This window comes from Lutzomyia longipalpis, chromosome 3 (assembly GCF_024334085.1).
Source record: "Lutzomyia longipalpis isolate SR_M1_2022 chromosome 3, ASM2433408v1".
Classification (NCBI taxonomy): Eukaryota; Metazoa; Arthropoda; class Insecta; order Diptera; family Psychodidae; genus Lutzomyia; species Lutzomyia longipalpis.
In genome coordinates, this window is record NC_074709.1 from 27,206,075 (window position 1) to 27,233,326 (window position 27,252).

General features: G+C 36.2%; 1 protein-coding gene across 15 annotated transcripts in view; it reads right to left on the reverse strand.

Moving 5' to 3' along the window:
- Nucleotides 1-469: 469 nt before the first annotated feature.
- LOC129793487 (capon-like protein) overlaps nt 470-27,252 on the reverse strand; it is a 113,943-nt gene continuing 87,160 nt past the window's right edge. For 2 of the 15 annotated variants that reach the window (XM_055833570.1, XM_055833565.1), the window contains exons 2-7: nt 16,099-16,935; nt 15,779-15,971; nt 11,551-11,642; nt 11,304-11,462; nt 9,985-10,107; nt 2,748-5,625 (exon numbers count right to left, since the gene is read on the reverse strand). In XM_055833570.1, the coding sequence (XP_055689545.1) occupies nt 4,741-5,625; nt 9,985-10,107; nt 11,304-11,462; nt 11,551-11,642; nt 15,779-15,971; nt 16,099-16,854 (2,208 nt within the window). In that variant the 5' untranslated portion in view covers nt 16,855-16,935 and the 3' untranslated portion in view covers nt 2,748-4,740. Of the gene's footprint in view, nt 1,663-2,747; nt 5,626-9,984; nt 10,108-11,303; nt 11,463-11,550; nt 11,643-15,778; nt 15,972-16,098; nt 16,948-27,252 lie in introns of those variants that run through there. The other 13 variants (XM_055833577.1, XM_055833574.1, XM_055833572.1 and 10 more) reach the window with 11 other exon arrangements.

The following is a 27,252-nucleotide window of genomic DNA, read 5'->3' on the forward strand; positions in this document are numbered from 1 at the left end:
AGAATAAAAATTACTTACCTTGTAGGCCTGATGAAGGTGGATAAAGCATCTCCAAACATGACACTTGCCCAGTACAACAGAAAACAATTTCCAAATGTTGGACTGTTTATTTATTTTTTGATGAATATTAAGAAAGTTTTCCAGTCAAATTTAAAGCAAATTGTAAAGTTTATCACCCTAATCATAGAGATAAGGCTTTGTGAAGAATGCAGACTTGAAGGAGAACTAGTTTGGCGTCTCTTTCCTTTGATGCATTTGACAGTTGTGAATACGATTTCGTTTTCCCCACAACTTTTATTCCATACTCACCACTTGATCTTAACAATTTCACCATAATATTTCTACCAATCATATACCGTGCTACTGGCGCTAAATTCAAATTATTCCCCTTTCATTTAATTTGATTTCACCTGAAAATCGAATAATAAAAATGTTTCCAATGAATTAATAAAAAATAAAACTTCCAAAATGGATGGCATGCATTTTTTCCTTTATTCTACGTTTTTTTTGAGCTACACGATTATTATTTTAAAAAAAATATGTAAAAGGTCCTACAAATTGTTCTAAGGTTGTATGGAAAAAAATCAATTTAATTAATTTCTACGTATTGTCAGTCTTATTAAATACCTACAAATATAATTTATAATGCATAATATTATCTGTGAGGAAAATTCAATTTCTCTCTCCGTTTGTTTTCCCTCAATGTGGAAAAGAAGGAGAAGAAAATGCTTGAGGGGGTTATACTCAAATTAAATCAATAATTATGTTCACAGTGATTATGCTTTTAGATGAGATGCAGTTGATTGAGAGAATTTCTTCATTCACAATCTTCTTCACCTTCTCCCTCATTGTTTGGGGGTGGAAGGTTAAATTGCGATTGTATGTGGAATTATAAGGAGGAATGGTGGGGATGGAGGCCAGAATAATTGGAAGCCAAGAAGTGGAATGATTTTTTTTCTATATAAAAAAAGAGGACTTTACAGAAAATTTTGAACACAATGATTCCTTCTACTTTACGATTCGATGGATGCGCTAATTTAATCTTATAAATTGTAAAATTAATCCTCCATCAGCCATTGAGCTTGATGGGGAGCAACTACTAGCACTAATTGGAATAATATATTATTAAATTGCCACTCTTAAAATTAAATTATTCTCTTCTTCTTTAGAGAACTTTTTTTTTCTTAAAAAAATTTAAACTCAAAATCGACATCTTAATCCTATTAATCATTTGGGTGGCTTCTCAACCATCGAGCTTAAATTGGATATAAAATGTTAATACTCGCTTTCCTTCCTATCGTTCGATACTAATACAGTTTACGTAGTTTCTGTGGGGGGGGGGGTGGTTAGTGTAGGGGTGTTGGTGGAGGTCATGTTGCAAAAAGCTCAGAACGTCGTCACTTTGCCAAGACGTAGTCCGAGCAATTTCCTCCGCTTCTTTGCACTCAGCTTTGCAAAAAGATTCGCCGTTCCCTCAACGAGGAGGTATTCGTCGCAGAATTCGGGCTCCTTGTTGCCAGCAGCGTCCAAATTGTCCTCCCCCAGGATATTCTTCTCGCTACGTGAATCTCCGGATACGAAACCACTTTCGGGGCGAGACAATGAGGCCTGATTCCATGGGAGTTGGGAGAACCAACGAGCTACTTTTGCGGTCGAAGAGAGCTAAAAGAAAATCACCAAAAAATTAATATTTGAATATTTTGGAAGAATTTTAATGCAAAATTTGATTTTTAAGCGAAGACTTATGTGCCTTGGTTTAACCTAGATGTATCCTATCAATTTTTTGTCTCTCGGTTGCTTGAAAAGTTTAGGATAATAAAAGTCATGAAAATAAGTCATCAAAAATATATTTAGCAAATAAATAATTAATATTAGAATTTTTAGAAATTCTTTGGTGAATTTTTGCATTAATTTCGATAGAAAATATTATAAAAATTCTCTTCCTCTGCTAGGAATTTAATTAAAATTAACATTTTTATGGATTATGAATTTTTCCTTCTTTGAAAATTAAAAGCTTTTGATTTTTACTCTTAAATCTGTATGTACGAAGCTTTGAGGAAGATTTGCAAAAGTATGTTCAGTTCATGCAACATTACATACCTTGAGGCTCTCATTTCAGTAATGAAGTACCAGACAACTCATGAATAAATAAATTTTAAAAAATATATTCAAATCTTTTCTGTTACTTTAAATTCTTTAAAATAAATTAAACTTTTTATACAATTTCTATTGAAGCTTTCGCGCTTAAAAATCAGACATTCTGGCGAGTTTTCACTAATTTCAGCTCTCAATTTTCCCCATCAATTAACGTTCAAACTTTGAAGAAACCCAAACTGATTTAAACTCAATTCCATCTCCTAAAGAATATTTCTTAATTAAAAAAAAATCGTAAAAGAACTTTCATCAAATGAAATCATTCATTTAAAGAAAAAACTTTCCATGAAACTTTTGTAGAAATTAAGAAAAAAATCCTTTCGACAAATTGCCGACAAGCTTAACACATAATTACATTTCCAACGAAGATACTGATAAATTGAATTTTATATATAGGTGTACCATTCAATTAAGATTAAATCCAATTAAACTCCAGCACCGTGGAGTGAAAAAAGTTCTAGTTTCCAATCATACCAATCATTTGCAATAAACCTCGTTAGTTGGGAGCTTTTTTTTCCCTCGGCAATCACCGTGAAAGCTGCAAAATGATTTTATTTTAGTTGGAGAAATAAAATAAAAAAGTTTTGCGTGGATTTTTTTTTTGCTATTATATCTTTATTCTTTTTTCGTGACATTTTTCATTTATTTTTTTTTGTTTACTATCGATATACAAAAGTAATTGTAACACCTGGTAAAATATCTCTTGATTTACCTTCTCAAAATTAACAAATAAATACCTACAGTATGATTTTCTCGAACTATGTACACACTCATGCTTTTTATTTTTAGCTTTTGCGGCTTTTCCTGACATTTCGCTTTTCATCCGTGTGTGCTTTTTGGACCAAGCAGGGGGTGTTGGGGTGGATGATTGGAATTTCGGTCTGGACAAATCAAATATCGCTCTATCGCGGAGAAAATTCCATTAATAAATGAACATTTTGAGAGGAATTTCACATTTGGACTTTCCAGGGAGTATGGAGGGAGGGGGAGCAGCCTAGCAGGTGTGCGGGATTTGCGGGGGAGGTAATTAATTTTTCAGGTGCATTTTGAGGGAAGTGGGAATGGGGTGTGTGAATAAACCAATTGAATAGCCTCAACCCCAGTGGAGCTTTTCTCATATATTTGGAATAGAATTTGGGGGGAAATTGAGTGGGTGGCCCCTCTGGAGGGTTTGTGTAACCAAGGCCAGAACCCCAAATGCCCCCCACACACGGCTGGAGCAGCTTTGGATGGTTGCCAAAAAGCACAGGATGGCAGAGAGAATGCCTCCAAAAATCACTTTTCACCATCACTTTCCTCTAAGAATAAAATACTATAATCAATTTTTAAATATCTCCTCCCCAAATTCTTTGGCACTTTTTTTATTTCTTCGTTTCTTCCTATATAACTCTTCCTATAATATGTATATATAGCCTATAATATATATTTTCCTTTTATATATTGAACGTGATATAGTGCTATGAATTATTCTGAAAAGAATAAAATTGAATCGATTTTGGCACCATTTTTCGCGAAGATTTTGCATCAAGAAATTGATATTTTATATTTGAAAAATTTTTACTTTAAATATATATAAACATTAAGGAGAAAGTTTGAGAATTTCTTTTTTTCTTAGCTAAATAGAGAATCTGTTTGTTTTTTTCATCATAAAAATTGACAATTAGGAGTTGTAGCTATGTACAGAGAATAATAATAAATATATCTTATAGTTGAGAAAGTTTTTTTCTCCTTTGTTCCTTAATGACCCTTTCAGCGCAAAAGGAATTCCTGTCAGATTCACAAGGAAGGTGGGAAAAGGTAAAATTGATGACTTTACCATTGAATACCGCATTTCATAGCAATAATATGGTTGCTGAAGCACTTCATTAAGTGAATGTGACAGAGATTCAAAAGGAAATTCCCCCAAAAAGGTGCACACAAAGAGAAATGAAGAAGAATGGAGTTTTATTGTGAAGTATTCATGAAGCTTTTGAGCTTTTTTTTCACCTCAATATAAAATTATGTAGATTCACAGAGTTCAGGAGCTTTTACAGCCACAGAGAGTTCGAAAAAAAATACTAAAACATGATGTGGGAAAGTTTTCTGGAAAATTTCTGATTAAATTAAAGAAAGACTCGATTTTAGAGAAGAAAAGCCTCTCAAATCTGATAAATTTTGATTTATTTTGAAGGTCTAGAGGTTTAGAACTTTAGAAGTTATATGTATATCCTGTTCAAGGCTAAAAAAGCTTTTGAAGATTTGAAGATTTTTCTTTTTAAGTCGGTTAATCTTAAATTGAGAAAAATTGAAGGATTTCACTACGAGAATTTTTGATATTTTTAAATCAAAATAATTTAAAAATAATCAAAACTTTTCAAAAAAATATTCAAAACAATTTTTTTAACTACTATTAAAAGTGTTTTAAAAATTCCAGAAAATATTTTTTCTTCACATTTTCAGCCACTTCTTGGTGAAAGAGAAAAAGCTCCAAATCAAATCGTAAAAGCTCCATTAATAAAAGACTCAAAACTCCTTCTCTCAATTATTCTTCTCTTTGTAAACCACTCTTGGGAAGCTCCTCAGCTGAAAGGAATCCTACTACAGAGTCTACTTGGTCGTGTGCCTTGCCCACTGGGTCCTCTGCACCTGGAGCATCATCTGACTACGACTTGGTACCTTCTCGCTGGTGCTCCGTGTTATGAAGCTGGGCGTTGCTGGTAGTTTTTTCGTTACATTCCCACTTTCATCCGTCACCTTCAGTGTCACCATTTCCGGTAGGGTGACCTTCTTCTCTGCCCTCCGTGAGGCTGTTCTGGAGCTCGTGGATGCCGCTGACATGGGTACGAGCACCTTGACCTTCCCCTCTGCATCGAGAGTCGTGAGGGTGCCCACTTGCGAAAGGGGCTTAATTAGGTGAACTTCGCTATCGCTCCCATCGAGATTCCTCTCCATGCTCACGGCTAAGCTCTCATCCATGGGACTTGCGGAGAAGGAAGATCGATTGAGGGTGCCCAGAGGTGATGGGGTGAGATTGCTACCACTCGATGGGGAATTTAGGAGATTGGCTGCATTGTTATTTCCACCCATTGCGTTGGAGTTGCAGAAGATGAAGGAACTTTGGGGCGAATTGTTGTTGACACCATTTTGCGCGCCATTCTGGCCGAAATTCAGATTCTGCAACCGCGACAGGAGATCAGCATTGAGCTGAAAGAGTTCTTGCTGCGAAATTAATTCACCACTACTCGACGGGGTACTACGTGGTGGTCCACCAAACCCCGATGGCAGTGGGTTCGCACCAAAGGTCAACTGTTGGAGATTGTGAAGATTCTGCTGTTGCTGATTGAGCCCACTCAATTGCTGACTTAGTGTCGATAGTTGCTGATTAATTGTACCCAGTTGACTAAGTGTTGCAGCACTGGGTGTTGCGAATGTCTTGCGAATGGGTGAACCCAAATCATTCCCATCGGGGGTTGTTGCGAGGAAAAGTGGTGACTACAAGATGTGAGAAATTATTAGATCCTGAAGGCTTAATTCTTTGTTTTTTTTTTATATTGCATTTTTTGTGTTTAAAAGGAGCTTGTTTTAACATTGATTTAACAAAAAAACATGCAACGACAAATAAATGGAGCTTTCTATTAGAAAATTTTCATTCAATTTTTTAAAAGAAAATTTCAAAGGTTTTGTTGAAATTTAATTTATTTAAAGAATTTATTAAAGTCCAAATTTATTGCATCAAAACAGAGCTTTTACTCGCGAATAGAAAGCCCCCTTTAAATTCCTTTTTATATTAATTTTTTCCACTTACCTGATCATTTTCCCATTTTCAGTGCGACTGTATGTTTTGTGAATTTGACGCATAAACAAAATTAAGAAGAAAAAAAAATAAGAGAACAACGTAAATTGTTACACGCTCTAGAGAACACATGCAAAACACACGAATTTAATTTTTTTTTCGCCTGCATTAACTCTCTTTGCCAAGTGGAGCACATAAAAATGTATGTGTTGCTTGGAAAAAAAATTCAGGATTTTTTTTTGGAAGCTTAGGAAGGGGGCTTTGTGCGGGAGAAAATAAAAATTTAAGCATGACTTTTCTGACAGTGTGATTTCTCTTGTGATGTTCCGCCGATTACACAAATTGGGCTGTTGAGCTCACTCCTCAACTTCTTGCTCGTTTTTTTTTTCTTGCCCTCCCTTGTGAAAGTCTCCCCAAAGGATTCTCCCCCATTTGGAGCTTTTTTTCTCTGTGTGAAAGTTTTTTCTCCATTCACCCCGAACTTTTGCCGTTTTTCTGGCTTCTCCTTTCACCTCGGCAATTGGATGAATTTATTACGCCGGGTTTGTGTACATATATATGTATGTATGCTGGATGGAATGATAGTTGATAAAAGTTCTGCTAAAAGAATTCCTCCGGCATTCACGTGGAATGTACACGATTTACAAAACCCTTTGGTTGGGATTCTCATTTTTTTTGAGTATTCATTCCATCTGTGCTTTTCAAAGGATTCTAAAAAGCTTGTACATTTCTCTGTGCTTGTATGCAAATCCCGATAATGCTTTTCTCTATGTTTAACTCTGCGTTATAGTCAATTTTTCAGAGAGAAAAAATTGCTTGAAGCTGTTTATATGTTTTTTTAGCTGTGTTTCTGCATTACACGGAAATATTTTCAGAATCCCAATGAATATAATTGAAAGCTCTGTGAAAGCTCTCATCCCCAATCATTGCAATAATTTGATTTAAAACGGAAGTAATATAATGGAATGCTTTATTTGTTTTTTTTATTTCGTTACTTCTGTGAAATTGAATTTTCTACCTTTAAACTAAATCCCTCAATAAATAAATCTAAAAGTTCCATTAAAAAAGCTTTTTAAATTGAAGGATTAATTTGTCCCTTAAGTGGAAGGAAAAACTGAAATGGGCAAAAGAAAATTAGATCCCTTCGGAATGTTTCCCTCTAAGGAGGAAGAAAAAAAAGAACTGAAAATACGATGATTTCCGGAAATGAAATTGAGCAATTTTCTTGCGAAGGAAAAAAAGGCTCCTTCCTGCAGGAAATTCTCAATATCTCTCGTGTGTTTTCTTTGTCAATGATTTTCCCATCTTCTCATTTCCTCCACCCTGTAATTTTTCCCCCTCCCGAAAATCCTCCTGCCTCCACGCAATCTTCTTCACGCCTTTAATTAGACGACGACGCGTACGAGGGGGTGATTGTGACAAAATTCCCGGAGAAAAATCCTCCCAGGGAGTGAAGCGGAAAAGCTCAAAAGCTCCTGAATTCCTCGCAAATTTCGCATTTCCACGTTCTCCTCTTTTTTGCCTCATAAGAAAAAAAAAGTGCGGGGGTGGAATTTCTTCATTTTCCCCGGAAAAGAGGACGATTTTTCCACAGCGGTAGTGGATGAATTATGTGTGTGGGGGTGGACAAAAAAAATTTATAGTTGCGGAGATAAAAGCAGAGCAACTACAGGAGACACCATCCCCTAATTCACTTCTGCTACATTTAATGCACAAATGAGGAAATTCCACACTTCCGTGCTCTTTTTCCTGCGTTCTCAGTGTCGGAGTAGTTGAAATTTTTCGGCGGAGGAGTTAGGGCAATGAAGAAGTTTATACAAAAGAGTTAAAAAACGGAAAGAAGAAGTAACGATGCCAATTCCGGGGATGCTCTTTCTAGTATAGCCCTTCCCGCAAAACTTTGGAATGTTTTGCGGGGAACATAGCGGGGAGCTTTCAGTGTGGAAATTGCATTTGATTTGTGCAAGTGGTAGAGGAATTATTATATTATTTTGCTGAAATTCAAGAAAGTTTGCAATCTTTCCGAGGAAAAATCTTGATAAATATTTTGAATATATTTTGTGCAAATAAGTTGCATTTGTAGTTTGTAGTTTAATTTGTAGTTTATTCCACGGGAAAATACAGGGTGAGAAGGAAAAGCTCATCATGAAACGAATTATAATTTAGTTTAAACGAACTTTCGCAGCAACTTTAGCATTTTAATCGACTTATTCATCTTTTGAGCTTTTTCAACTTTTTTCTCAAGATCTCAAAGCTTCTAACATGTATATTTTTTAAATACCTTTAAATTTAATTCCTTTTATTTCCTGTTTTAAATTCACACGAAAACATACTTAATCGCTCTTTAAAAGAAACCCAGAAAAATAATTTCGTGGAAAATAAAAGTTTAATGCGCTTTTTAATGAACTCTAAATGTAATTAAGGAAATTCTTAGCTGTCGTATTAAAGCACAAAAGCTCACCCCAGATGCAATTTAATCTGAAGAAGCTTTCACATTTCCAAACATATCTCTGCAATTGACCAAATTTGTGGTTGAAATTCAGAATGACGAAGAAGCTTTGAGGGGAAATTACTTCAATAAACTGTGATTGTTCCTCGAGGGAGGATTTTCTTTAGCTCCAGCGAGATATCTCTTCACTAAAATCCCCCTCGCATTCACCCTAAATTCATTGTGAAATTAATGAAGAATATTGCAACGAATAGTTTCCCTTTAAGCTATCCCCGTTGGCTTTTGCAATTTTCCTCACGATCATTTTCTTTTGTGGAACAATGACGTCGGTGTGTCAATGAACACACCATGTGTTTTGTGGATGCTGGCCACGTAAAAATGCTTATAGCTTGACGCGACGTTTGGGACGACGGCAGAGCGGGGAAGAGAAGAGTGAGAGACAGCAGAAATTATTTAGCACGCCAGCTAATACGTATCCCATCGTTATTAAATGATTTTTCAATATACAACCGACGTGTGATATTTTCCATGTAACGGAGAAAGAAGAAAAAAATAAATGCAATATTGAGTACAGAAGATTGCATTGCAAACCACCCCTGTCTTAACCCTTGGAATGCGGAGCGGGGTCGTTGAACGACCCCAGCGCTATATTTCGTGTTATATCTCCATAAATATATAAGATACCATTCCCATCTTTTGGAAATAAGTTCTTTGGTTATCTGAGGAGGTTGTGTAAAAATTTCAGCTCAATCCGACCACCACAAGAAAAGTTATTAAGGAAAATGTAGAAGAAGGGAATTCAAAAATTGGTGTAACGGTCATGCTGCGGAAAATTTTTTAGAGCATAAACAACATAAAACATAATTAGAAGCATGTAAATGTGCAAAACAATAAAGAATATTCGAGAAATATTGCCATTTATCACTTTGCGGGAAGTTAGGGGAATGTGGGGAAGAGTGAAAAAAAAATTGCAGTTTCTTGGCAAATTTCTCAAAAAGAAATTGTGAAAAATGATTGAAAAATGTTTTTCCCTAATATCTCCTTCTAAGTATTTTAGGGCGGCGAATTTGTGGTGCAGGGTGCAAGAGGACTATATAAGGAATCTATAGGCACTAACCCGACAACTCCAGGTTGTATAGTTTGGGAGAAAATTGGCCTTCTTTTTGGGGTCGTTCAACGACCCCACCTTCGCATTCTACGTAACTACCAAGGCCTCCGCATTCCAAAGGTTAAGGGGTTGAGTGGGTGGAAAATGCGAAATGTTGAAGAGGGTGATGCGGGAGGGAATATCTCGGGGTTATCTTACATTTAATACACCACACGTCTGAAGCACTCTGTGTCGCCTTCAGTGTATATTTGTGTGTGTATGATGTCAGAAGGTATGGCGTCAAACAATAAAATTTGCGAAATAAACAATAATTGTAGCAGATGGGAAGGCTGAAGGCGCAAAAAAAAACATCGAGAGAGAAAATTGAATCAATATTAAGAGACAAGAAAAGGCACAAAATCCGGCACAAACATGAAAATGTGTGGGGGGAGAGGAACCTTCTTCATGCGAAAGCTTCCACCCCTCCTTAAGCATTGGAATGTTATGTAGAGAAGAACTTACCTGAGGCGCAATCCCGAGGGTGGCGGCCGTCAGGCTGGGTCTATCGGGCTCATGGTAGCCTCCCAGGGCGGCAATATGCTCCAGCAGTTCTCGATTTTGCTGCAAAAGTTGCTGGGTGCGGGCCTACAGAAGAGAAACAGAGAGATATTGGTGTGAGGGGTGAGAAAACAACCATTCAAAGACACACTCTCGAAAGCTCTTGGGATCAATAAAAACAACCCCCATCTTCGCCCTTTCCCATACGCCCAAGGCTCTAGAGTTTTTTTCTGCTTAAGCTTCTTCTCAACATAAAATACCGCCATAGTCTCTGACTCTCTTCCTCTTCTTCACACAATTTAATATTGCTGAAATGCTATTGATTGAAACACTCGAGAATCACCCCCCACATCCACCCCCAATACAGACTTTCCAATTACTTTAAACGAGTTTATTGACGTTATGTGATTCAGAGGGTAAAAATCCTCACAAGGATTAAATTTTAAGAGATCCCTCAACACTCCTCCTCCTCTTTGGGATGCTGTTTGTATGGAAAAGTTGTGCAGGAGAGCATCAATGAATTGCTAAAGTGGTTTTGTTGTATACCGGGAGAGGGGTTTTCACAAAATTGAGTGAATACCAAAGGTGAATATTTAATGGAATCATGCTCATAGCAAAAGCCCAACTCAAAGCTCAATGGGGTTCGTGGAAAAATAAACTTTCCCCCCTAAAATAGTTTTTGGGGAAGCTTGAAAAGTTTTTCTTTATTTAATTTTACAGAGAAAATTCTATTAATAGAAAATACAGGGTGTACCATGTAAAAATTTCTATAAAATTTTTTATTAATTTTGTATGTTAAATTGATAATTCTTGAAATGGATTTAAACCTCTTTACACAACTTTTTATCTCTCTTTCTTTGTACAAACAAACATTATGGTACACACTGCTGTTTGAATAATAAATGTTCTTTCAATTAATAACGAAAATATCTCCTTCTGTTTAAATAAGCAAATAAATTTAATGATTTAAAGACACACAATTTGCAGAAATCTTTAGCAAATTAGTGGCTCTATTAGCCATGTCAATAAACTACCTATAACTATGTATGTATCCCAAAGGAGAGCTCTGGCTAAAAGCTCAATCTCTGTGGAGGCAAAATTCTCGCTTCAGTGAGCAATTGCATTGAATGCTCAATCAGAAATCACTTTTCCCACTCATTAGGGTAGAACCCTTTTGCTCTCTGTTATACAGAGAATCTCATGGGGTTCACGCATGAGATGTCATGTGATAAACCCACACACACACACCCTATAGGATACAAGGGGGGGGGGATGATTCTTACCTGTGCCTCAACCCGGGCATTCGTTTCGGATATCAATTGTTCCCGCACGAGCATAAGCTGAGCTAGTGCTTGGCGTGTCTGTAGGCTCTGCTGTTCTAGCTGCTCCTTTAGCTTCTGAATCTCCCTGGCTGCGGGTAGGGGACTCGTGTCCTCATCCTGCTGCAAAATAGAGAGAGAAAAGGAATAGATATTGGCAGGGTGCTCATGCGGAAAGGTAGTAGAATGGAAAATTGCTTTATGCTCTCACCGGTGATTTCCGGCTGTCGTAGTTCACCTGCGACAGGATGTCCAGGTGATTTGGTCGTGCCAATACTGGCTCCGGTGTAATGGGGATGACTTCTATGTTGAAATTTATTTTTGGCCCAGAAAGAGAGAAAAGCACAAAAGGAGCTTGTTAGTTTTGGGGGGGATTTATTGATTTTCCCAGAAAACCATGACAATTGATTGCCTATTGCAGAGATTTTCCATCTCTTCATTCTCATGTGGGGATTTAATATATAGAGAAGGTCAATAAGCTCATGAACCATGAAGTAAATTCACCCCTCTTACGTTCTTTCGTGACTTTTCCCCTTTTTTTGGGAAAATATTTAGCCACGTGGGTGTTGCAAATTTTGCAGGCAGGTGATAAAATATGGGACACCCTTCCTATGTGATTTATGAAGCATAATATAACCCTTTATGGGCATGTGAACAGGAAGTCAATTATTCCGAAAATAAACTAAAAATTCGCGCCTTTTTTTTTCAAACCAAAAATAGTGGATTTGAAGCAGGCAGCATGTTTCATATAGTATAACTCCCACATCGTGATGTGAGAGACTTATGCATGGCATTTATTGCACAAGATATTCCACCCGAAATATCTCAACACACGACAGAAGCAGCAAAAGTTTTGCATTTGATATAAATGTGGCATTACGAATAAATCACAAAATGCGTTCCCACAACAGCACACAACTCATGCTTCATCGTTGCTTAACTCTCAAGGGTGGTTTATCTTAAAGCGTCGCCTTCACCATTTATTTCCCATCCACCCACTCTCTCCCACACCCCCTCGAGGCGTGTATGCGAGGGAAAGTCGTGGAAATGACAATGTTATTGTTGTAGCTTCCGCTTTTGGGTATCCTCACAGACTTGTCTTCTTCTGCTGCTGCGGAAACAACAAGAGGAAGGAGAGACGACGAAGGTCTCTCCCCCTCCCCCTATATTCTCTCTTCTACTAAACTACATTATTCGCAAAATGCCACACAAAGCAGAAATGGTGCGTTTTTCTTTTTCATGTCTCCTCTTCTGTGTGCGGCACACAACGTTTGCCATTAATTGGACTGATTGCCAGATGTTTTGGTAAACAAAGTCGATGAGACAATTGCTACGGGGCGCGATGGGTGTGGGTGCCAAAATTTTGCGAGACTTTGGAAACTCTCTCTATATTGCTTTGAGAATATACATATTTGTTGGGAAATTTTTGGGGATTTTTGTGAGGCATTGAGGAATTTTAAAAGCAACAAGTTGTTTTCACAGGGAGAAGTATTTTACGACGAAATATGAACAAATTGAGAGATCTTGAGACAGTAGTGAGAAGCTTCTTTCAATTGTTGTTTAATTTATTTAGAGAAAATTGCAGAAGAAAATCAATTAAATTTCAGCTTAAATGCTTTGTAGATATTTAAATTAATAAAAAGAGCTTTTCTTGTAAAGGTGGAGCTTTTGTGTAAAATTAGTTTGAACAGATTATAGGGGATGTTCTAATTAACTTATCAGGACTCTTCTGACTTATTTTTGAATTATTTTTGAATTTCAAAGTAGATATTTCATAAAAGCTTTTGATTTTAAACAAAACTGGAAAGGAAAGCTTTCAATTGCAGCTGAGCATTTTTCTATTTTATATAAACAACAAATTCATCTAAATCATCAAACATGAAATAAAATTTATCATAAATTAAATTTTGAAATTGAAATCTTTCGCTCTACTGATTTTTCCGATTTTATTTTTATTTTTTGTAGCTTTTGAAAGCCCCTGAAAGCTTCAAATATGTATTAAAAATTTGATTGTATATTCCATAGCGTGAGACAATTGGATTTGTATTAAATTCATTTTCACAATTGATGAGACAGAAAAGAGAGAAAATTGAACAATGCGCAATTTATGCTTTTGATTCTCTGGAGGGAAGGGGTGAAATTTTATCTGCATGAGGGATGCAATGAGCGAGAGATTAAATTGGCAAATTGCAGACATAATGCACATATAACCATTAATTTAACTCGCCGTCAATGTATCTTAATCCCCTGTCTCATCGATGGACAAATTAACACACGAAGAGAAGTCAATCTGTGTGAGGTAGATTAAGTGGGAATGGGGAGGATTATGTAGAGCATCAATGTCTTCCAGCAAATCTCCTCCAGCATTTATGCAAAAGCTCTGGATGAAATTGAAAAAAAAATTGTAGGTATGGGAAGCAGCTTTTTTGTAGCTTTTTTTGTAACTTTTTCCCCCGCTATATATCAATGCTTTGTACAACAATTTCGGTGTGATGAAAGCCCAGCGGCAGCGTGGAAAACAGACCATCCACACTGACTTAAAAAGTGCAATAAAGCAAAAAAAATGTTGTCAGAAAAATATTTTATAAATTTATTTTGTAAAAAGTTATGTGGACGTTTTGGGGAGCAGGTCATGGTGAGGGCAGAAAAGCCCTGCGTGGGTGTTAACGATTTAATTTACAGTATGCACGCGGAGCTGATAAAATAGCTACGTTTGCGAAAAACACCCCCCTCGCTTCATCCCTCGGGCGGTGACGTAATTAATGCAATGGAAATGATTTATCGAGAACCCAAAAGCTCATTGTTTAATAAACCCCCCACTCCACTTATGGGCCCTCCACCCACCTCCCACCATACACGCGCACTAATTAACCCTTTTCACAAATTTATTGCACCCAAATATGGTAACGACATTCATTAATCTCCCAGCACGGCGTGAAAAGTCAGCAGGGCTACACCGGGTGAAGGGCAATACATAAAGTGCTGAGACACAGTTTTATTGATCAGACGAAAAGCTCCCACGCTGTCCCACCTCCTAACCCGCTTGAAAAGCTCCACCACATGCAAATGCGCTTCAGTGAAGGTGAAAAGGCCACATATACATACATATATAGGGAGGGAGTAGGAAATGTCTGTCATTCAGGCATCCAACGCGGTAATCAAAAACACTCCCGAGGAATCATTAATTCTGCCGCAGTAACTTTTGGTCCATCCGGAAATGTTCCGTACTATACATATGTATGTGTGCTATATAGAATTGACTATTGTCATGGAACTTTCACATATAGAGACAATGCAACCGAGGACTTTTCAACAAAATTCCCTGTGAGCCGGAGTTGAAGGCGGAACGTGGGGTAAAAGCTGTCGCAACTTTCAACGACTTTCGGGCATTGGCACTAAATGTCCCCACAGGACCGTTTAAATTCAGTGTGAAGTGGAGATGGATATTCCACTTAATTAATGACTTATTCCAGCAATTTTCACAAACCGCTGCTGACCAATTGCATGTATGTATGTATGTATGTGTTTGTGATTCTCCCTGAATTTGTGAAGCTGCTTTCGGCATAGAGAGCATAAATGTTGGACAGAACATGCATTTGTGACAGTGAAATTAATGAAGCTTTAGTCGTACATCAAAAGGAATTGCAAAAGCTCTCTCTCTCAGAATTTAATTACTAATTAAATTTTACAGTGTAATTTTGTAAAGTGAAATAGGGATGAAAACTATTGTAACAAATTGTCTACAAATTGTTGGAAAATTCATTAAATATGTTTGACAATTCATCAAGAAATTCATTGAGTTAAATGTTTTCAAAAGAAAGTAACAAATGAGAAAAATATCCTAATTGAGAAAAGCTCATAAAGCTTCATTATGTGGATTTTTGTTCTGGTTTTTGTAGCTTGAAAAAAAAAGAACAATTCCCTTCATCTCTCTACTTTCAACATGCTAAAAAAAAGGTGTTGGAGGAAGGATGTGGTTGAAATGTACAATTGTTGTACAAACACCTCAAGAGAAATTCAATTGTCTACACCAAAGAGTTTTGCAAAGTCCATTTGGGAAATTATCTAACTAACGTGATAAATAATTTAGAACGTTCCTTCATTTACACAATTTCACCTCAGTGTGGTGGACGAGGAGCTATGTAAATGGCTTCTCACAAAATTGCTTTGAGTAACTAAAACTAGGATTATTATGACCCCTTTTGTACAAAGGCGATATTCAAACGCTGTAAAGGGAATTTAAATCAAATTTCACGTTATTTTGTCTGCTTGAAAGTACTTTTTGTTGGACGATACCTCATCCTTTGAGGGACTTTTCAATTGTCCAGTAATACAATTTTAATGCAAAAGCTTTTGTAATGTCCTTTGAAGGCATTTGGAGAACCCTCTCTCAAAAAAGGACAGTTCATTTAAAAATTATATAGTTTAAGGAACTTTACCTTTGCGAGGTTCATCGTCGTCTGTGAGTGGGTCCGAGCATCGATCCTGTTCCGATGTATCACAGGGTGTCTCTGATTCACCATCCTCAACACGATCCATTGTCGGTGCTTTGGCATTCTGAGCCACAACTTTGCGATTGTGGCACACCTCAAAAGCCTGACCCACCGTGCGAACGATCCTCATAGCCTGCGACTGTAAAACGAAAAAAAAATCATTAAATACCTAATCAAAAGGACATTTAATCCTTTCCCTCCATCTTTCACTTAAAAAAAATTCTCAAAGTCAAACATTTAGCTGAATTTTTCATGTTTCTCTCTACCTCAAGTTCAGAGTCAAGACTAAAGCTCCTTGCAATGTAGGCATCATTTTCTGGTTCCCTAAATGAAAGCTTCTTCCGTGGCTTTTGCGGTACATCGAGCTTTGCTGTACCCTCCTGTGGGCTCTTCTCCTCAGCAATTGGATGATTTCGTGGATCCAGAGAATTTTGGCGAATTATTCTGGGAGATTTGGGCAAGCTAAGGCTCGACTCATCGTGTGACATGAATTTCTGCAACTTTAGTCTTGCCTTAACTGTCACACTTCCATCGTGATAGGACGAAGGGCGAGCCTTAGGAGCTTCCTCTTTGGGCCCAAAATTAAGATTTTCAAGCGAAAGGCTCAAATCATCCCGTCGCACAGGGAAATTCTCTCCTCCTTCGCAATCTAAGCTCTTGTTGCGCACAAATTTACTCCTAGTACGACGATTTCCCCCTTCTGTGGGCTTCTTCGCGTCCACTTGATCCTTCTTTGAGTCCTTTGGGTCGATTTTCTTATGCTTCGATCCGGGTTTTGCTGCACAAAGGAAGAAATCAAATGTTCCACGATGCTTATGGGGAGCTTTTGTGGGGCTTTTTGATGCCGACGGGCGCCACATTGCATCCCCTAGGGTGCTAAGGGTTGACCTAGCGCGGAACATGACGTCATTCTGAAGCTGCCGCAGCGTAAAGTCCGCCCGACGGCGTGATGATGGCGACATGGAAATATCTCTGGCCACGGGAGAGTCTTCCCTTCGATGTTGATTAACCATTTCACTCATTTTTCATTCACAACCCAAAGTTTTTGAGAGTTCTTTTGCAGGTACTTTTGAATGTTCTTTCACTTTATTTTACATTCTATTCTTCAAGATTTTTTTTAAAGAATTTCATAAAATTGGATTTTCTGGTCGTTATTTTTTGTGTTAAATAAGTGTTTTTAAAAAAATATTTAATTAAAAAGAAATTGTTAAAGAGCTTATTATGTATGTAGCATATAAAAAGCTCTCAATTAAAGCTCTCAATCAATGAAATACAGTCATACCCCGCTTAATCAAGTCTTGGTTAAACTCTTATTACGCATTAAAATTAATGGGTGAGAAGAGTATAACCAAGACTTGATTATGCGGGGTATGACTGTATTTCATCGAAAAAAGGTTTGGAGTGTCCATTAATTAACAGGTATGAATAATTTTATTTTATTTTAATGCTATTTTGTTATCTATTATATATTTGATATATACCTATTATAATACAATAGATAGCAATTTTATCTATTAAACAAATTATTTAATGCAAAATTTTCCAATAAATCGTTTTAGGCAAAATTTTAAGCTCATTCAGAAGCTCCTTTGAAACAATTTATTTCCATAATGAAAATTAAGAAAAAAAATCAATTCTTTCCTAAAAGCTTAGCCAAAAAATCCACCAAATTTTGGCATGAAAGAAGCCAAACAAAAATAATTTAAAAGTGTGTTTATATTCTCATTTCTTTCCGCTTTGTGAAGTATTTGTCTTAAATGCTTCAATAAAATCGATTTTATTAGCTTTTCCCCCCAACCCAACCATAAACAAGATCATAAAACACATCCAAAGAGAACTTCTGTGATTAATTGTCTTCGATTGATTCACTGTTAAATTCTCCGCTTAAACATCTTAAATAAATCTTTCTCCCGCCGTTGAATGAATCACTGCAGTTGATTCGGGGAAAGAAGTTAAATTTTGTCAATCAGCCCGAGCAATTCATCTGCCAGTGATAAGCTCAAGCATTTTGTGACTTAAAATAGATTCAAATTAAATGTATATGTAGTGTAGTAAACTCAAACTAAGGGATACAAAGTGCAGGCAGGAAGTTTATTTACTTTGTGGAATTCTCTGTGTGAAGATTCTCATAAACAATGTTGCTCTCTGAGGGGTTTCTCAATCAAAAAATTAGAACATTTTTTGAGAGAAAATTGTTGAATTTTCTTTATTTATTTTAGCATTTCATGTTTTTTGCGTAAAAATGAATAACCTCCTTCCTCAGATATTCATTCAGATCAAATTAAAAATAAAATATAAACAAATCTAAATAATATTTGACAAAAGATACACTACCCGTCAAAAGTTTCCGGGCAAGCAAAAATTGGGTATTTTTGAAGGCAAATTTTAAGTGGCTATATCTTCGGCTGTGATTAACCGATTTTCAAAAATTTACCAGTTTTGGAAAGGTGGAAAGGTGAGAAATGTACCTTTCCAAAACTGGTAAATTTTTGAAAATCGGTTAATCACAGCCGAAGATATAGCCACTTAAAATTTGCCTTCAAAAACACCCCATTTTTGCTTGCCCGGAAACTTTTGACGGGTAGTGTATATCAAGAATAAAATGCGTAATAAATCAATCAGTTTGATCGTATTGATGAAAAGTCTTGTGCGAATTATGAAATATGAATTAAAAATATTGTGACGTTGATGTGAAGCCTCTTAAATTTATATCAAAGGCACATGCCTCATCTTTCATTTTCGCATGAATTAAGTGCTTCCACCACGCAAATGAATTTATTCTGCCACACCGAGAATTTTGATAGTGAAATCTCTTTGATTTTTGCATCGCAAATTAACGGATGTTCTTGGCATTTTGGGGACACACCTCCCATGTGACATCCTGGGAGGATTTTTTAATAACAAAATTTTTCTTTAAGAAAAAAATGAGTACAAATTAATAAATCTCCCAATTATATTCAGCAGGAGGGAAGAAAAATTCCCCAAAATTGAAACCAAATGGTTATAGAATTTTCCAATGCGAGATTTGCTCTTGGATTTGCTACTAAGAGCATTATAATATAAAGAAAAGAAAACATTTTGTCTAAAGTGAGAGCAAAAATATCTCTTTGAATATTTGCACAACGTGTGTATGTGCAGAACGTGTAAACAATCAGTGTCTCCGTATTTGACGCTTCGTTAGTGCAGCAAAAACGCCATGCTGGAGGCGCCAAGTGTGGGGGATGTGCTGCATATAAGTTGTTCTGTGATTAGAATGTCAATCACAAAAGGGATGGGGGTGCTGTTTACCACCTTAACACCATCCTGGGGATTATAATATGAGGAGTGAATCTCAAATGGGAAATGGGGAAATCAATACCCATAAGATGGAAAGTTTCATCGTATTGGGAATATGTATTCTCTTGTGGGATCAACGTCGTGTGGCGGTGAAAAATGGAGATTATTCATTTTGAAGTTCAGAGGATGAAGAAAAAATAAATTTTAAGCGCAAAAATAATTTGAGAAAAGCTGGAAAATCTCTTTAAAAAAAAAAACGTTGGAAAGATTTTCTTTCTAAGGGATGGTCACGTTATTTTGGAAACTCTACAGGAACAAAATGGCCAAAATGTGAGAATTTCAAATAAATTTTTTGAGCACAAAAATTTATTTTCTAAATCAAAAATACTGAATTCTTATCAGTATTTGGCCATTTAACAAGAGTGCAAGCAGATTTCAAAATTTTGGTTTAAAAATTGGCTTGAAAATCGCTCTTAAAAGTCCCCGAGTTTCCAAAATAACGTGACCATCCCTTAATTACGTTCGTTTAAATTGAAAGAAGTAACATAAGTCATTCATTGAAGCATTGAAGCATATGTTTTATAGAGGAAAAATGAGTAATATGTGCGAGATTTTTTTTCACAAATTTTTGGAAAAATCTTCTCCAGAATTTTTCAGCAAATTCAGACAGAAAAATGTTTAAATTCTATTCATTTTGCACCTCTGCATATTGCTAAGTTGGGTAAGCCTAAAAATGACTAATCTCCTTACTAAACATTCACTGTAACTGATGCTGTTTACATGGGAAAAAATTGGCGTCGAAATCAATTCCGTAGCGCTATTTATAGGGGAATTTTTATTACTTTTATGGAAGTTTCGAATTTTATTAACGTCTTGGCGTGTTGAGAAGTTCAATATTTTTCTGTTTTCTATCTTTTTTATAAATTTTTAAATTGAAATCTTCATTTGAATGATTTTTCATTTAACCCCTTCTCTCTCACACAATTCACCCCACATTACAGTAGTCAATTGTGAAATAAATATCCCAGCTAGCCTCTTGTGGCTGTGGCTCCTGTGGCTGCTACGGGGATCCACAGTAGCGCCACCAGACAGTCCCAATTCGTGGCTCTTTCAGTTTTAGCCGTGACCGAAATTGGCGGCCACAGGGGACCCACGAATGGTTGCAAATTGTGACCATGCAGAATTCAATGAATCTTGAAAATCGTATTTCATGTATTTAACACCAATTTAATGTAACAGAAACTTTATAATTTCAAATAGAGATTACTTAAAAATCGATATCAATCGGAAAAGTATAGAATTTTAAGAGAATTAAACATTTTTGTAAAAACGGTCACGAGAGGGTCCCAGAGCAGCCACAGCGGGGACGAGACGTTTACAATTTATGTGGAATATTAGCAGTTTTTTAGCTTATTCTTGAAAATAAAATATCTGGGCATCTTTAGTATGTTGATAACAACTGATAAATATCATTTTATCTAAAATATAAAGAAAAAAAATTTTTTTTAATCAGCCACAAATGTATAGTCACAGGGGGTCCCCTTTTTTTTGGTTCGTGGCCGCCCTGTGGCTCCTACTTTGGGAAATTTCCCAAAATAATTTTTTGAGCCACCACCGCGGCGCTAGTTATGTTGAGATATTTCTGTGTGAAAGAGAAGCACGTAAACATCATATTCCTATACTCTTCATACACATTAGAGTAGATTACTTGGTGACAGACCCAAAACGCATTAGGGAGACAAGGATAGAAAAGTGAAACAAATATATATCCGCAAGCGGTGCGCGAACCACGTGGACGGCCACTACGCGGTCACCACACGGCCACAGCGATCCTAAGAAGTGCATGACGTCACAGCGATGCTTCTCACTCACAAGAGCAATGATTCTCCGGGAGATCATTGCCAAATGAGTTTAAAATAAAAATATTAGAAAAAAAATATTTTTATATTTTTGAATTAAAATATGCTTTTACATTAATTTAAATAATTAAAAATCATCCGAAGATACTTTATTAAATTTTTCGCGTTTTTAATTCCATTTTATCAATGCTCTCTTTAATTACTAATTATATTTTTTGTGATCGTTCCAAACCAAAAATCATAGTTATTCATTTTTTAGTCAGAAAATAAATTATCTTTAAAATAAAAACCACTCAATCGATATTTAAGTACGTTCAAGAGAGAAAAAAATATGTTTTACCGCACCTACTAAATAACAGGTTAAACGTAATTTTCAATCTTAATCTTAGGTATGAATATAGGTAAAAATTTTAACACAAATATTACTGTAAGTATTTTCCTTTAGTTGAGACAATTGCAGGTAATAAATTGGTTTTATGGTATTGTACTGCCGAAAGGCTTAGTAGGGAAAACTAAAAGATTATGCTCCAGGTAGCAATTCGAGCAGCACTTGGGCATCAATGCATATGTTAATATTGGAAATACCCAAATGTTTTGCAAAAAAACTCTTAAACTTTCCAGACGCACAGTAAAATATATGAATTCATTTTGTTTGCAGAAAATTCATATTATTTAAAGTCTCGAAAACAGCGTATTTTCAGTTTTTAGTCTTTGCAATAGCTATCTATTTTACGTAAGCCTACGAGAATAATGTTTGCAATGGTTCCCTATTTAGCCCATATGAAGCACGTGGAAAAATATCATTACAAATAATATTATTTTCTTTATAATCCTGGACATTTATTGACATAAAACAATGTCAGGACCCTTCTAAAAGGGTTTAGTTTAGGTTTTGATCAATATTTTGCAATTTTATTATTTTACCCTAAAAATCGTCAATTTTAAATCATTTAATTAATAAAATTGCATTAAGGACCCGCATTTTGAGATTATTCATTAAATTTCAAGACGTAAAGTGGATATCGCATTTATTTCTGAATGGTTGATACCCCGAAAATCTGATTACAAAGTTATGATAATTCTTTGACATATTATTGTATATTTCATGAGGGAATATACCATCGCCATGCCCTCTATGTATGTTGTAGAAATATATTTTGAAAGAATATTTTTGGGATATTTTTGTGGGAAATTTTTCTGGATGCTTGCGCCGTAGCCACGAGCCATCCACAGAGGGGACGTCACAGTGACCGGTCACGATTTATTCCCCATTTGTATGTCACCTGACCGTGTGGTGGCTGTCTGGTGGCGCCACAGGGGCCACCCATGACCGCCACGGACCGCGTGGTGGCTGCTGAAGGTGTGCTGGGTATTTCTCAATAAAATGCCACTCATTCGACATTCCCAGAATCATCAGTTTGGAATTTTCACAGCAATGGAATTTTTATATACTACAAAATATTTAATGAATGGCATGAGGAATGTACGTTATGTACGCATATTATTAGAGAAATAAATGACGATTGTTTCTATTACAATAATTAATTTTAATAAACAAGCGTGATTGGAAAAATATTTCTAAAATTCAAACCACCCGCACATATTCCCGAATTTCCCTCCATTGCAATGGAATTAGTATTCAATTGAAGTTTTTATTGGAATTCAGTGCGATGGTTTTTTCTGTACCGTGAGTGGTGCACCCGTATAGAAAAAAAGCCCTATAGAAAATATTGACTATTCACATGCAGACATGGTACGTAGAGGATATAGCGGGGGAGTGAATTAGTCAATTTTGTACCGCATATGGGATTATTGTCATACAAAACTTTCATTGAATATGCATGGAAAATTCAGAAAATTCATTGGAGAATTTTGCTTTTGCTTTTACCAGAAGCTGCGCATTTTTTTTGGTGAGTGTATATAGTTGTTGGTCTTCCAACAGAAAGGAATTTATCACCCCACAGCGGCAGTGCGAGTATTAATTCCAATAATAGCAAATCCACCAGAGTGTGCCGATCGTTCGCGTTTGCAAAGATTAAGTACGACAGCAACATTGAATGTATGTGGGATTATCAATCTCTTAATGACTTGAAAGTTCTCTTCAGTGATTGATTGCACTCTCTCTATTTTGCTTGTTTATTGTTCACAAAAGTAAATTGAACTTACTCTATTGAAAATGGTTAAATATAGTCTATTTTTGCCCCATTCCTGCACCTCTATGTGTCAGAATGAACTTCATTTTACCAACAATTCACCCCCTCCCATTCAATCCGCCTTTTGCAATAATTTTTCTGTAACACTGCTGGTTCTTTTTTCCTGTTAAATGTCGCCGTCGGATTACATTCCACGCGAGATCCATGACCAGGGAGAGAGAGAGGGATTTTTTGAAAGGACTTTAATGCAATTCATCCCCATCCTTCGGTAGTAAAATGTTCTGCAAATCCCCATGGGGAGAAAAAATATATAATCCCTGTGGCGGCAAAAGCTCCCCCGAGTGAGCTTCCTTGCATTTACATAAAGCTAATGGGGGGTGATTTAGCGCATTTCAAGGTGAAATAGATCCCATTTTTGGCAGGAAAAAGTTGCATCTGCACCGGGGGAATCTCATTTTAAAACTCCTCATCGTACCAGAGAACATTCCCACAGAATGAGCTTTTTTTGCACCATTTTTCTTCTCCTTTAACAAATGACACAATTTATTGAACAAGTCCCTTGTATTACTTTTCACAAACTCAAATAAATGTCAGCTCATGACTTTTCTTCTTCTTCGTCTCCTTAAAGGAGGTTGCTGCACAAAGAGGTGAGAGCAAATAGAAGCCAAAAAGGTGTTTAACTTTGGATAGGAGTACAATAAGTGAGTAGTTTTGAGTAAAATGGTTTGATCCCTTGAGGAATTTAGTAGAGAAAGGATTTTCGGAACTGTAATAGTGGCAATTACGCTTCCAAGAGAATTCAAAATGAATTTAAAATGTTTTCAATTAAATTGTAATTGAAAATAACTTTTCAATTTAGCTGGTGCAATCATATTGATTTTCTAGAGTTGGAAATTACTTAAATTGAATGGAATGTCTTTCTAACAATGTAAAGTATCCTTTGAACAATTTTAAATGTTAAGAGTTTTCTCATTTAAATTAACAAATAAAGAAGTTTTTCCGTGCAGAAACAAGAAATGTCCTTTGAGTTTCCCTCTAAGGATAAAAATCATCAAAATCGAATAGAAAATTCAGTAAAACCGGATGAAATTTGCAAGTTCGTCGAATCCTCCAAATCATGATCCACAATTTTGATTACATTTTTAGGAGCTCCCCATTGTACGTCAAAATGTCATTAATTCATTTTGCACAAATCGCTAAATGGGAGCTTTTTGTTCATTGTTGTATCAAATGATTTTGTGAGGAATGAATGAGTTTTTCGAGCTATTGCATGGACTCTATTTTGGGTGGGTGTGTTCATTGAGGAGGATATTGGATGCGTTTGCGATTACATCGCACGACTAAAGCGATTTTTAATTAAATACTCCCTTCCCCCGCGCCATGGATTCAAAACCACCATTTCGGGGTGCAAAAGTTGGAAACAAAACGCGTTGATGGAGCTTTCGTGTGCGCACGATGATGTGGATTGATGTTTGGTAGGATGTTACGATGTTGTGGTTGACAATGTGGAGTTATATATTGATTTTTGTCGTATAGTCAATAGTCGCGGGAAAAATAATTGAATATTGTCGTCTTGACATCCTAAAGGGATCTTTTTAGGCTCTACTGGGCATACATTTCCTATTACTTTTTCTCTCTCTCTCTCTCGATTTTCTCGTCCTATTTGCCTTTCTCATTTGCATTGAAATGGAAATTCTTGGAAAATTTGATGGATTTTTATTTATTTTCAAGTTTGACAAAGGGAGCTTTGAAAGTTTTACTCAAGTTTATTTGTATATAGCAAGCATATGTATGCAAGGGAATTTATTATTGATACAAAAATCCTTCATCAGTACAATTTTGCGAATTATTCCACTCGTTATAAGAAAATGATTGAGATCCGCGTGCAAAGGAAATTTATTTTTAGCTTCGTCATTTTAGCCAAAAATTTTCAATTATATTGGCAGGTTTTTTGCCTGAGAAATTGTGCGCCTTTCCGCACTCGTTCCTTCCTTGCTTTTTGAGAGTTATTAATTTGACCATGAAAAGATGTTTCAATTACATTCCCCAATAACTCTTTTTATTACTACACGGGGGGACTTCAAACCACCACCACCCAGTGTGGAAAAAGACCGCAGAACTGTATCATCTGTGACGGTGTATAAAATATATAATATGCTCAATCCATTCGTCCCGTGGGTTTAATAATAAAACACTGCTTTTCACTGTGGAGGAAGGAGGTTGAGGAAGAGGAAAATTAATGATACTGTCGCGGTGAGAATTTTAACTGAATTTTCATGCTACACAGAAATAATAAAAGAAAAACTCTTCGCAAAAAAAAAATTCGTCAAAACAATGATGAACTCACTCTCAGCCCACGAAGCTTTTGTAACGAATTTTTCTTCAACATTTTCATATGAACTTTTTACAACTTTTAAGAATCTTCTCCCGCGTGAAATTAGATTAACCACCACACACTCAATGAGGGAGTGGATTGAGGAGAAAGTGTCGAAAGGTGAGTACCGCACGTTTAAATTTTCACCACACACACGAAAAATGTTTTTGATCCATTGGATCCATCTCTCTTTGAAAATAAAAAGTATTTTGCAAAATTTTCAAGTGAATTTTGTAATTTAATTTTGGGCGATGCCAGATACATCGGATAACGAGCTGAGGTGTCACTGTGAGAAGAATATATACATAAAATATACATAGGTATGGGGGGCGGATGCAAGGGGGTATGTGCCGCAGCTATCTGGTACTTGGCAGACATTCAAAAGTTTGTTTTTGGATGAGAGATTGGTATTTTAGGAAGTTTTTCGAGCAGATAAGGAAACTTGTTCGCACAAAAGTTCTTTGTTGAAAGTGGTGGAGGAATGTTGCTTTAAAAAAATCACTGAACACTCAAACGTCTTATTTGAATTTATAAAGAAAGATACATAGAAGGAAAGAAAACTTGACAAGGAAACTTTATAAAAATTTTAGTTTCAAATTCTGATAAAGTATACTGATTGTTTATTGTTGATTTTGAAAAAGTTTTATTTCTTTAATATTTTAAAATTTTCTTTTGTGAGAAATTCCTTCTGTTCTGTCGAGCTATATTTCTTTTATAGGGATCCTTTATTTATCGAGTATTTTTTTTAATAGAAATATGGTCAAAATAAATTAGAAATTAAGGAAAAGAAATTAAGAAATTAGAAATTAAGGACTTTTTTTTTTTTTCTAATTCAAAGGCTTAAACTCAACTGATTAATTAGATCTAAACCAGTTAATTTTAAGAAAATTATAAAGCAGAATATCATTCGCTTTGCGCTACTCGAAGAGTTAACATCTCCCAGAGTGTGTCATAGCTGCTTTAATTTTTTCTTTTTCTCCTATTTTCAGGGATTTTTTCTATATGAAATCTACTTCATTGTACTCAGGCAAGATTTAGATTAATTCTACTGAGATTTTTTTCTTTTTTTTCGGGTGTTTTCCCAGAAAAAACCCTAAAGTTTTCTTACATTTCGCGGGAGCATATGGTGAAAAATTTTTCGTCGGACCCCAAGTTTGAGTCGCATAACAGTTTTTTGGTGATTGAGTGGGGTTTGGCTGCGCGTGTGTGTGCACACACACATGTCGCTGCCGGCAGATCAAGGGAGTACGAGCGAGATGAGGCGTGTGGCCTCTGCGCTCGCTACTCTCCCGGATTACACTGATGATGATAGCAAGATCGAAAATGCTAATGATAAGAAAGGAGATAGCGATGGTGGAAGTAGCGAGTGTGACTATAGTGCATTGGATAGTGAGACTGAGAAGGAAGATAATTCGAATGAGCGCAAGAAGATGGATGTTGATCAAGAATTTATCCCAAGAATAAGACAATACGGCGATTCTACTCAGGGTCCTTTTATTGTTTACTTGCGAGCCATGAAGAAATTTTCTCTCGATGTTGTCAGGGTTTCGAATGATCTTTTCCGCAAATATGCGTCGATTAAGACAATTGATCCCGTAAATCGCGATAAGCTACGCATTGAGTTTAACTCTAAGAAAGAAGCCAATCATTTGCCTTTCAATAAGGATTTCTCTAAACGATTCTCTATTTATGTCCCGGCTAAAAAGGTTGAGATTGATGGGAAAGTTGTGTTGAATGATCACATCAACACAGCTGATA